At 43.7% G+C, this 13,295-nt stretch overlaps 1 protein-coding gene across 1 annotated transcript in view; it reads left to right on the top strand.

Annotated features, from left to right (window-relative positions):
* Positions 1 to 3,307: 3,307 nt before the first annotated feature.
* LOC139368300 (cadherin-23-like) overlaps positions 3,308 to 13,295 on the top strand; it is a 237,626-nt gene continuing 227,638 nt past the window's right edge. The window contains exon 1 of the mRNA XM_071107046.1: positions 3,308 to 3,486. Within this exon, the coding sequence (XP_070963147.1) occupies positions 3,451 to 3,486 (36 nt within the window). The 5' untranslated portion in view covers positions 3,308 to 3,450. The remainder of the gene's footprint in view (positions 3,487 to 13,295) is intronic.

Genomic DNA, 13,295 nt, shown 5'->3' with positions numbered 1-13,295 from the left:
CTGGAGGCAGAGGGTGGTCTATAGCAAGTGGCAACGGTGAAAGACTTGTTTCTGGAAAGGTGGATTTTTAAAAGCAGAAGCTTGAATTGTTTGGGTACAGACCTGGATAGTAAGACAGAACTCTGCAGGGTATCTCTGCAGTAGATTGCATCACCGTCCCCTCTGGCAGTTCTCTCTTGTCGGAAAATGTTATAGTAAGGGATGTAAATTTCATGGTTTTTGGTGGTTTTCCTTAGCCAGGGTTCAGACACGGCTAGGACATCCGGGTTGGCAGAGTGTGCTAGGGCAGTGAATAAAACAAACTTAGGGAGGAGGCTTCTAATGTTAATATGCATGAAACCAAGGCTTTTATGGTTACAGAAGTCAGCAAATGATTGCGCCTGGGGAATGGGAGTGGAGCTAGGCACTGCAGGGCCTGGATTAACCTCCACATCACCAGAGGAACAGAGGAGGAGTATTATAAGGGTACGGCTAAAGGCTAAAATGACTGGTCATCTAGTATGTTCAGATCAGAGAGTAAAAGTAGCAGATTTTTGGGCACTGTAGAATAGATTCAAGACATAATGTACAGACAAAAAGGTATGGTAGGATGTGGATACAGTGAGGGTAAACCTGTGCATAGAGTGACGATGAAAGAGATATTGTCCCTAGAAATATCATTTAAACCAGGTGATGTCACCGCATGTGTGGTAGGTGGAACTAAGGTGTTAAATGAGGTGTACTGAGCAGTGCTAGAGGCTCTACAGTGAAATACGACAATAAATACTAACCAAAACAGCAATGGACAAGGCATATTGACATTAGCGAGAGGCATGCGTAGCCGAGTAATCATAGGAGTCCAGTGAGTGGCTTCAGGCAGCTTGCGGGCCGGGGCTAGCAAGCTAACAGAAGGGCCTTGGAAGGATGTCGTGACGGAAGAAAGTCTGTTGTGGCCCCCTCGTGCTATGACATCGGCAGACAGATCTGCAGGGCTCTGTGTGGTAAACAAGTCCAATTGGCAGAATAGGTATAGTTGCCAAAGAATTTGTCTGGTGGACCTCTTAAGCTAACAGTCCGCTGTGCTCTGGACAGCTAGCAGGCCGTGGCTAGCATGCTCGCGGGTGGGATTTCAGGGGCGAATCCCCATTGGGCGAATCATGTCGGTGTTCCAGTCGTGATGAGTCGGCGGGGGTCCAAGCCAGTTGGCAAAAAGAGGTGTTGTAGCCCAAGTAGTGGCTGGTGGACCTCTTTGGCTAGCCGGGAGATGGGGCTTGCAATGATAGCTCCAGGCTAATTGGTTATTGCTTCGGGACAGTGACGTTATCCAGGAGTGGCCACTAGCTAGCTGCGATGATCCAGGTGAAGAAAAAAAGGTTCAGAGCTTGTGGTAGGAATCCGGAGATATGGAGAAAAATAAGTCTGATTTGCTCTGGTTTGAGTCGCGCTGTTAGAGGTGGCTGATGACCACTAGCAGTGTCTAGCTGACTACTAGCTAGTTAGCTGGCTAGCATCTGTTGGGGTTTCCATTCAGGCGATGGTTCAGACGACGGATCAGCAGGGCTCCTCCGTATGGTGGGTATAGTAGCCAAAGTATGGTGCTGTACAACGTGAGCGGTCGGGAGTAGGCCTAGGCTACTAAGTGATTGCGAGTGAAGAGCAAACATGATGTGGAGTTCCAGAGCTCACAGGTGTGCCTGGCATGGATCTCATTCCGCTCCCTCTTCAACGCTTCATTCTCGCCCTGACTCGCTCCGACAATGACGAGTGACTCGCTGGACCAATACATCAGCTGTCGCACGTATCTCTGCCCTCAGAGAATGTTTCTCTTTCTGCTGGTCTGCCTTCAGTGACTTGAATCTCGGTCTTCAAAGTTTGAATCTGATCCATGTGCATCAGAACAAAATATTCCTAACATTTCCAAATAAAAATCTGATTGATTTATCAAGACTCGTCCCCATGCTCTGTCATTCAGTGATATTCCCATAGTAATTTGTTATGGATCCATCCAGATGTGGTTAGAAAACAGTGCATTTGGTGGGCTATGCAAAATAGATGAGAGAAGTGACATGCCTCACAAACATCCATTAATACATTTCAAGTCCCTAAACTCAGCAAGAGTCTATTTTCCTGCTGATAGTTGAAATAAACAACTGCATTTTGAAAGTGTTTTTATCATTATTTTATTAACGAAAGCATGTTGAAGCATGTTGATGAACAAATACTGTATGCTTTATCTGACATTGTGCAGGTTGCATAAGGTTTGGAGTTAGAAATGTAAAACTTTATAGTACTTAATACATTTTAAGTCGGGATGATTTGTTTCACACATCTAGCCGAGCTATTAGACTATCCTTTTGTAAAGGTATGACAAGTCTATTGTCCTGCTAATAGCCCATCATGGAAACGTTGTTTGCAGAATTCACAGCCTGCTGAACTTGTGAAAAACAAAATGCCTCCAGCTGTCTATCACTACTGTACATATAAACACACTGATTCAGACTCTCTAGTTCAACTGTAAATCATGGTGAACCCTGTACGCAGCACCAACTGTTAGGTTCTAAATAAACGGAGTAAAAACTGACGGACGACTAATAAAGCTGAAACCAAGTTTATTCACCCACTGTGTCACACAGCTGCATAAGACAAATACATGTTCCCACCAGCACAAGGATTTATACCCCCTTTAGGTGGAGTCGTCTCCTTTTCTCTAAACATTACATATTTGTTGCTAGGCAGGAAGTTATGTGATGTGGGTAATAAACTGTTTCTTCTCCTTTCATGAGACCTGACCTGACCTCGGCCCCCATTCTTCTCTAATCCACAGCTGTCCACCCTTATCAGTGACCGCAACCATGTGATTGCCTTTTCCCTTACTTAGTAACTCTCCAAGCTTATGGCTTCTGGTGTAGCATGTATTTCAAATTACAACCCAACACATTGTATAGAGAGAATAGGAGAGGTCCTAGTACCGAGTTCTGGGGGACACCTGTAGTGAGATAATGTTGTGCAGACACATATCGTCTCCACGAGCAGACAGCAGTTCACACACCAAGTAGGCTACTGGGAAGACAGCCACTTAAAGTAGATGGCCCTAGCTAGCAAAAAGACAGTACTAGGCAACAACAGATAAGACAGAAAGTATACTTATCACTCCAGGAGTCCTCTAGCTATAGATTGAAGCACATTCATTTTTATATTTGGCAATTAACATTATTAGCAGTTCTACATTAGGAGTTGTACATTGTTTTAATGTAACCAAAATATAAAGTTGCTATATTATCTCTATCTCTCTCTCTCTCGTCCTGTCCTCAGTGATCAGTGTGAACAGCCCTCTGGACTACGAGATGGTCCCTGAAGGAATGATCTACCTGACTGTGATGGCTAAAGACGGCGGGAACCCATCCCTTAACAGCAGTGTCTCTGTCACCGTCGAGCTGTTTGTCAGTACATCACCCAACTTTATGCTTTCTAATGGTTTCAACCAACACTCATGCATGCAACAATCATGTAGGTTTCATCCAACACTCACTGACTTCACTTTGAATTGATCTCAATCCTGTCATGTACTACTGTTGCAAACAGGTTAAGGATTAGCTATTTTTTTTCAATTTTCACCTAAAATGACATACCCAAATCTAACTGCCTGTAGCTCAGGCCCTGAAGCAAGGATATGCATATTCTTGGTACCATTTGAAGTTTATGGAAATATGAAAGGAATGTAGTAGTGTATATAACACAATAGAGCTGGTAAAAGATAATACAGGAAACCCTGTGTCTGTTCGAAAATGTAGGTGCCTGCCTTTTGCGACAAGCATGCCTTTTCCTTTTGGACAAAAATGATATGAATATTCACAGTTATTAAGTTATGAAAACTGGTTGTTTTGCAAATGTTGAACTTATAATATGGCTACTAATACTGGAAAAGCTAAATCACAGTCCAAGTATACAGATTTTACGATATTCTTGCAGAAAAATGTAATATGAATGCAAATGTCTCTTTCACGATTTGCCCATATGTACCTGGGTTACTTCACACTAAATGTCCTGTAGCTTGCTCATACTTCAAGTTAACCATCTGAAATGGACATACACTGCTCCCATCTTGTGGACATCATCGGAATTACAAGCAGAGTGATGGCTGGGAGAAAAAAAGGTTGTTTTTTTCTTTGTATTTTCTTCTACCAGATCTATTGTGTTATATTATCCTACATTCAATTCACATTTCCACAAACTTAAGTGTTTCCTTTCAAATGGTATCAAGAATATGCATATCCTTGCTTCAGGGCCTGAGCTATAGGCAGTTAGATTTGGGTATGTCATTGAGGCGAAAATTGAAAAAAAGGGAGCTATCCCTAAGAAGATAATTTCAACCAGGACATTTGTCGTATTATACACTTCTGAGAAAAGGGTGGTCCAGGAAGCCGATGTAATGTCTATGCTCACGTGGGCATGGCCACTGATTTAGTTAACTTTATGTGAAAACCCATATTTTCTCATTTAGAAGGTTAACATCACATTACATCTTTTCACAAATAGTTTCATGTTTAACTTCTCTGCGCACGGAACCCGCTAGCGGGCTGAAATTCCACAACATACGGTGATCGCTACATAAATAGTCATATTAAACATTCATTAAAATACAAGTGTCTCACATGTATCGAAAGCCTAGAATCTTGCTAATCAAACTGCGTTGTCAGATTTAAAAAAAAGATTTACTGCGAAAGAATACGATGTGATTATCTGAGCATAGAGCCAAAGAAACAATTTTAACCAGCACAGGCGTAACATAATCACAAACTGCATTCAAATAAATTGTTTACCTTTGACGATCTTCGTCTGTTTGCAATTCCAATGCTCATTGTTCCACAATGAATGACATTTTGTTTGATAAAATCCATTTTTATAGCCTAACACGAAACATTTTGTGAACCGCTTGTGTCGTGAATTCCGTCTCATTCCATTTTCGACGACACATTCCAGGTAAATAACCCACACAGAACGTGACTTTTCCATTCATGTTTGGTTTCACTGCAATCAACTGGTTTGTTTGTAACACAATCACGGGACGTATTGACTGAAAGAAACCGATTTGAAGAACAAGTCATGACATCATTGTGCACCAATGATTTGCCCGCTGTTTCGTTGATTGACTGTATTTTAACCCAATGACCACTGATCGTCTTGAAATCTAGCTGGGTAGATAGCCAATGAGCTGAGGTAAACGGCAATAGGTCATGTTTATGGTTTGCAAGACCAACCTATGTAGTAAGCTCCAGTTTAAAGAGAGTCATTCGCTATTGAAGTTTCATACCAGAAGGAGAAACACATATTACGCACTGCATTGTTTGGTAAACACGCAGATTCAGCTGTTTATATATCAATCAGTATGGCGACTAAGTCAGGGAAAGCTAAATCTAAGTCTAGATATACAGATGTACACACAATTTTAGAATACATTGATTGGGAAAGTGAGACAGAGATTGCTGTGGGACGATTCATTTAGCGATTGTGGAGGAATATTTTTTGAACGGGAGAGGACATCGTTTTGGACTGGTAAGTTCTTATCATGCTAATGCCCTTGTTTGAAATTAATAATATAAAATATTTGTGATTTTTTTATTTTTTATTTTAGAAGCAATATATAAACATGTAATGTCATGAAATGTGAGATGCGTGTGTCTGCCGCCCCACCCCAACCCACATGAAATAGCCTATTTGAGGCTGTTGAGGGGAGGGCAGGCCCACAACAATGGCCAAAGTGAAATGGAGACAGTAGATACAGCTGGTCTGTTGTAATATAATAAAGACAGTATATTTAGCTGGTCTGTCATAATATAATAGAGACAGTAGATCTAGCTGAAATGTCATAATATAAAAGAGACAGTAGATCTAGCAGGTCATAATAATATATTCAACCTTATGTCCCCTGTACTCTGTATATATATATATATGTTTATTATACCTGTTGATACAGGGCTCATATGTGAAACTATTCTAACTGAACATTTTCTTTCACAGTGACACTGTCAGCCCCCAGGGCCAAGGTTTCCGTCCCCCACTGAATCTGGTTCATCCAGCTCCTGCCACAAGTCGTGTTCATCTGCCCAAATGTATTTCTGCAGGCATGGATGTGCCTCAGGGCCAAAAGGTCACAGCATGGAGGCGTCGCTTTGTTCTTTGCAAAATTAAGTCCCCCATCCCCTGCGCCACATGCTTGGTGACCCTCTGCTTTACAGCAGAAGTGGGTGGGGTTATATCCTTTCTGTTTGGCCCTGTCCGGGTGTCTCATCGGATGGGGTAACAGTGTCCCCTGACCCCTCCTGTCTCAGCCTCCAGTACTTATGCTGCAGTAGTTTGTGTCGGGGGGCTAGGGTCAGTTTGTTATATCTGGAGTACTTCTTCTGTCTTATCCGGTGTCATGTGTCCTTTTTTTTCTCTTTTTTTTCCCACATTTTTTTTGTGGGGGGTGTGTTAGAATACCATTTTGGTATTTTTTATATAGTTATTTGTTTCAAAATGTATACCTTCACCAATTTGGCCACTTGGGTATATTTGGGCTACTTGTGTGGGACACCTGGGTGACTTCATGATAAATGTCATGTAAGCACACTCATTTTGGAAGTTATCATTCTGAAACTTTGCACAAGAACTGTTGCCCTCTTATATTTTTCACTGAAATTGTCTCCATCATCCTATCTGAATGTTTGTTTTATCTTGTTCATTTTAAAGATGATGATACAAAAATATAAATAAAAAACGTATGTTTTTTTTTTCATTGTTTTATCTAAACCATATCTATTGTGTTTTATTCTCCTACATTCAATTCACATTTACACAAACATCAGAGTGTTTTCTTTCAAATGGTACCAATAATATGCATATCCTTGGTTCTGTGCCTGAGCTACAGGCTGTTAGATTTGGGTATGTCTTCAGGCAGAAATTGCACAAAGTAGGGGGGTAGCTGTAAGAGGTTTTAATCACATACGTTTCACAATATTTAGATGTAAACCCCATAATTAACAAGTGTACACAACCAATGACACAGTAATGAGTGTTTCTTGTCCTTCATGAAATCACCAAATGAAACACATTCGTCATGACTGTCCCTTAAGTGTTGTTTAATTATTCAAGCTTTTGATGTTCAAAGGTTTCTCTGTGTTCAAGTTTATCCTCCAATCTTGAACACTACAGAGAATAGAGGCAGCGTATTTTATGACCGCCATAAAACAGCCGACTTCCTGCTCTCGCCATCTACGAGAGAGAGCGGACCCATTGTCACCTGATCCTTCAGATCGACACAAGAGAGTTATGACAACACTAACTGACAGGAACTGTCATTGCTAGTTGCAATGACTTACATTAACTCTTATATTTAACATTTGTAATTGTATTTATTATGGATCCCCATTAGCTGCTGCCATTAGCTACTCTTCCTGGGGTCCAGCAAAATTAAGGTAGTTATAATACATTAAGTGGGGGCAATTCAAATTTTCCTAAGTTTATCTTTATTTAACTAGGCAAATCAGTTAAGAACAAATTGTTATTTTCAATAGCCTAGGAACTGTGTGTTAACTGCCTGTTCAGGGGCAGAATGACAGATTTGTACCTTGTCAGCTCGGGGATTCGAACTTGCAACCTTTCAGTTACTAGTCCAACGCTCTAACCACTAGGCTACCCTTTCGCTCCTTTGTGGCACCTGACCACAATAATAGGGCCTGTAGGACCTGCCTTGTTGATAGAGTTGTTAAGAAGGCAGAAAAGGGGTTTATTATGGACAGACCTCTCCCCATTTTATTTACTGCATCAATTGTTTTTTAAAATGACAATTTACAACCCAGGGTTACTCCAAGCAGTTTAGTCTCCTCAACTTGCTCAATTTCAACATTATCCATTACATGATTTAGTTGAGGTTCAGGGTTTAGGGAATGATTTGTCCCAAATACAATGCTTTTCGTGTTTAACCTATTTCTTGCCACCTGTTCTGAAACAGACTGCAGATCTTTTGTTACGTTTTGCTGCGGTAGCTCACGTGTATAGTGTTCAGTCATTAGCATACATAGACTTTACTCAGAGCCAGTAAAGGTCCCGGTCTTTTGTAAATATTGAAAAAAGTAAGGGGCCTAGACACCTGCTTTGAGGAATGCCTGACTCTACCTAGATTATGTTGGAGAGGCTTCCATTACAGAACACCCTTTTGTTTAAGTGTCATTCTTGTTGAATGCCCTTCCCTATAAGCATGTTGAAAATCTGTTGTTCATTTTTTACTGTGATATAGAATTATAGAATGATATAACATTTCCTATTTTGTTGCATTACAACCTGTAATTTAACTTCTTGCTCCTACTTGAGACGCATATGTCCCAAGTAGGCACCTGGAAATGCAAATGCGCTACGCTAAATGCTAAATGTACTCGTTAAAACTCAAACCTTGATCAAAATTCACAAGCAGGGTATTAAATTAAAGCTACACTCGTTGTGAACCTAGCCAGCAAGTCAGATTTTTAAAATGCTTTTCGGCGAAAGCATCAGAAGCTATTATCTGATAGCATGCACCCCCCAAAATGCCAGCTCGACACGTAAACAACAGATTTTGCGATAGACGGCGCTACCCAAAACGCAGAAATAAAATATAAAACATTCATTACCTTAGACGAGCTTCTTTCTTGGCACTCCTATATGCCCCATAAACATCACTATTGGGTCTTTTTTTCGTTTAAATCGGTCCATATATACCCAAAATAGCTTTGTATAGAAGTAGTGTCATTCAGAAAAATTCATCGTTTTTAAACGCTGCGTAATTTTTTAAAATTAAAAAAGTCGACGATAAACTTTCACAAAACACTTCGAAATCCTTTTGTAATCCAACTTTAGGTATTAGTAAACGTTTATAATCTATCTAAATGATTACAGGGCGATGTCTCTTCAATAGGTCCTCACTTCAAAAACAATGCAATCTGATCTCTCCCTAAACTGCTTCCGGGTGAAGACTGGAAAACTTGGGGTCAGACAGATGGATTTTCCAACAATTAATTCGATTGAAAATTAGTACAATGGCGCCATCGTGCGGAATTTGTAGACGGTGCAGGCAAATTCCCATTAAATTCTGTTCTCCTTTAACAACTGGTGGAAGTGACTTATGGAAATTATTTTTTGCTTTCAGAGAGCAGTTTTTCTTGCGTTTTTCAATGAAACACACGCTCTGTTATAGTCACAGCCGTGATTTAACCAGTTTTATAAACTTCAGAGTGTTTTCTATCCACACATACTAATCATATGCATATACTATATTCCTGGCATGAGTAGCAGGACGCTGAAAAGTTGCGCGATTTTTAACAGAATGTTCGAAAAAGGAGGGGGTAGGATGAAGAGGTTTAAATGTACATTTATTTGGATTTCATGTAATGGACATACACAAAATAGTCCAAATTGGTGTAGTAAAATGAAAAAAATAGAAAAATGGAAAAGTGTTGTGTGCATATGTATTCACCCCCTTTGCTATGAAGCCCCTAAATAAGATCTGGGGCAAACAATTAGCAATTAGCATTTATTTACGTGTCACAGGATCTGAGTATATATACAGTGCCTTGCGAAAGTATTCGGCCCCCTTGAACTTTGCGACCTTTTGCCACATTTCAGGCTTCAAACATAAAGATATAAAACTGTATTTTTTTGTGAAGAATCAACAACAAGTGGGACACAATCATGAAGTGGAACGACATTTATTGGATATTTCAAACTTTGTTAACAAATCAAAAACTGAAAAATTGGGAGTGCAAAATTATTCAGCCCCCTTAAGTTAATACTTTGTAGCGCCACCTTTTGCTGCGATTACAGCTGTAAGTCGCTTGGGGTATGTCTCTATCAGTTTTGCACATCGAGAGACTGAACATTTTTCCCATTCCTCCTTGCAAAACAGCTCGAGCTCAGTGAGGTTGGATGGAGAGCATTTGTGAACAGCAGTTTTCAGTTCTTTCCACAGATTCTCGATTGGATTCAGGTCTGGACTTTGACTTGGCCATTCTAACACCTGGATATGTTTATTTTTGAACCATTCCATTGTAGATTTTGCTTTATGTTTTGGATCATTGTCTTGTTGGAAGAAAAAATCTCCTTCCCAGTCTCAGGTCTTTTGCAGACTCCATCAGGTTTTCTTCCAGAATGGTACTGTATTTGGCTCCATCCATCTTCCCATCAATTTTAACCATCTTCCCTGTCCCTGCTGAAGAAAAGCCGGCCCAAACCATGATGCTGCCACCACCATGTTTGACAGTGGGGATGGTGTGTTCAGCTGTGTTGCTTTTACGCCAAACATAACGTTTTGCATTGTTGCCAAAAAGTTCAATTTTGGTTTCATCTGACTAGAGCACTTTCTTCCACATGTTTGGTGTGTCTCCCAGGTGGCTTGTGGCAAACTTTAAACGACATTTGTTATGGATATCTTTAAGAAATGGCTTTCTTCTTGCCACTCTTCCATAAAGGCCAGATTTGTGCAATATACGACTGATTGTTGTCCTATGGACAGAGTCTCCCACCTCAGCTGTAGATCTCTGCAGTTCATCCAGAGTGATCATGGGCCTCTTGGCTGCATCTCTGATCAGTCTTCTCCGTGTATGAGCTGAAAGTTTAGAGGGACGGCCAGGTCTTGGTAGATTTGCACACCTCGGGACTGAGGCAGCTCGGGACTGAGGGGAAGCTCGAGAATGAGAGAAAGCTCGGGAGTGAGAGAAAGCTCGGGAGTGAGAGAAAGCTCGGGAGTGAGAGGAAGCTCGGGAGTGAGAGGAAGCTCGGAGTGAGAGGAAGCTCAGGAGTGAGAGGAAGCTCAGGCAGGTAGATAGATCTACCAGATCCTGGCTGGCTGGTGGTTTCAGCATATCCTGGCTGACTGGCAGATCCTGGCCGACTGGCAGTTCTGGCAGATCCCGGCTGACTGGCGGATCTGGAAGAGTCTGGTTGACTGGCAGATCTGGAAGAGTCTGGTTGACTGGCAGATCTGGAAGAGTCTGGTTGACTGGCAGATCTGGAAGAGTCTGGTTGACTGGCAGATCTGGAAGAGTCTGGTTGACTGGCAGATCTGGAAGAGTCTGGTTGACTGGCGGATCTGGAAGAGTCTGGCTGACTGGCGGATCTGGAAGAGTCTGGCTGACTGGCAGATCTGGAAGAGTCTGGCTGACTGGCGGATCCTGGCAGACTGAAAGATCTGGCTGCTCCATTCTGACTGGCGGCTCTGGCTGCTCCACGCTGACTGGCGGCTCTGGCTGCTCCATGTAGGCTGACAGCTCTGGCGGCTTCTTACAGACTGGCTGCTCCTTGCAGACTGGCAGCTCCTTACAGACTGGCAGCTCATTGCAGACTGGCAGCTCCTTGCAGACTGACAGCTCCGTGCAGACTGGCAGCTCCTTGCAGACTGGCTGCTCCATGCAGACTGACAGCTCTGGCTGCTCCATGCAGACTGACAGCTCTGGCTGCTCCATGCAGACTGACATCTCTGGCTGCTCCATGCAGACTGACAGCTCTGGCTGCTCCATGCAGACTGACAGCTCTGGCTGCTCCATGCAGACTGACAGCTCTGGCTGCTCCATGCAGGCTGGCAGCTCTGGCTGCGCTGAACAAGCGGGAGACTCCGGCAGCGCTGTAGAGGAGAAAGGCTCTGGCTGCGCTGAACAGGCGGGAGACTCCGGCAGCGCTGTAGAGGCGGAAGGCTCTGGCAGCGCTAAACAGGCGGGAGACTCCGGCAGCGCTGAAGAGGAGGAAGGCTCTGGCAGCGCTGAACAGGCGACGCGCACTGTAGGCCTGATGCGTGGTGCTGGCACTGGTGGTACTGGGCAGAGGACACGCACAGGAAGCCTGGTGCGGGGAGCTGCTACCGGAGGGCTGGGGTGTGGAGGTGGTACTGGGTAGACCGGACCGTGCAGGCGCACTGGAGCTCTTGACCACCGAGCCTGCCCAACCTTACCTGGTTGAATGCTCGCGGTCGCCCTGCCAGTGCGGCGAGGTGGAATAGCCCGCACTGGGCTATGCAGGCGAACCGGAGACACCGAGCGCAAGGCTGGTTCCATGTAAGCCGGCCCAAGGAGACGCACTGGGGACCAGATGCGTAGAGCCGGCTTCATGGCACTTGGCTCGATGCTCACTCTAGCCCGGCCAATACGCGGAGCTGGAATGTACCGCACCGGGCTATGCACCCGCACTGGAGACACCGTGTGCACCACAGCATAACACGGTGCCTGCCCGGTCTCTCTAGCCCCCCGGTAAGCACAGGGAGTTTGCGCAGGTCTCCTACCTGGCGTAGCCATACTCCCTGTTAGCCCCCCCCCCCCCAATACATTTTTGGGGCTGACTCTCGGGCTTCCGTCCGCGCCGCCGTGCTTGCTTTGCCAACTCCATTCTCCGATAACCTTCCGCGCACTGCTCCATCGAATCCCAGGCGGGCTCCGGCACTCTCCCTGGGTCGACCGCCCACCTGTCTATCTCCTCCCAAGAAGTATAGTCCATACTGTCCTCCTCTTTGGGCTGCTCCTGTTGCCTCTTCTCCTGCTGCACCTTTGGGCGGCTACACTCCCCTGGTTTAGCCCAGGGTCCTCTCCCGTCGAGGATTTCCTCCCATGTCCAGAAATCCTTATTGCGCATCTCCTCTTTGGGCTGCTCCTGCCTGTTGACACGCTGCTTGGTCCTTTTGTGGTGGGTGATTCTGTAACGGCTTTCTTCGGTAGAAGGAGAGTCGGACCAAAATGCAGCGTGTAGATTTCGATCCATGTTTAATAACACAACGTAAACACGAATCAATACAAAAACTACAAAACAATAAACGTAACGAAAACAGCCTAATTCTCGTGCTCATAAACACGGAACACGGACATAAGGACACTAAGGACAATCACCCACGACAAACTCAAAGAATATGGCTGCCTAAATATGGTTCCCAATCAGAGACAACGATAAACACCTGCCTCTGATTGAGAACCACTCCAGACAGCCATAGACTTTGCTAGATCACCCCACTAGCTGCAATCCCAATACACACACACCAAAACCCCAAGACAAAACACACCACAATACAAAAACCCCATGCCACACCCTGGCCTGACCCAATACATGAAGATAAACACAAAATACTTCGACCAGGGCGTGGCAGCTCCTCATTACACACCACAGAACAGCAACTATTGTCTAAATACTCAATATAGGAATCACTACAAAACATATTGTTTGACCTCCTATATTAGGCCCAGCCTTTGGAACTTTGGTTTTCATTGATATGGCTACTATATTATGATCACTACATCTGCTGGATTTGGATACTGCTTTTGAGCAGATTT

The sequence above is a fragment of the Oncorhynchus clarkii genome, chromosome 16 (genome assembly GCF_045791955.1).
Source record: "Oncorhynchus clarkii lewisi isolate Uvic-CL-2024 chromosome 16, UVic_Ocla_1.0, whole genome shotgun sequence".
NCBI classification, from domain to species: Eukaryota; Metazoa; Chordata; class Actinopteri; order Salmoniformes; family Salmonidae; genus Oncorhynchus; species Oncorhynchus clarkii.
The sequence above is the reverse complement of the archived record's forward strand: the minus strand, read 5'-3'. Positions and strand labels throughout refer to the sequence as shown.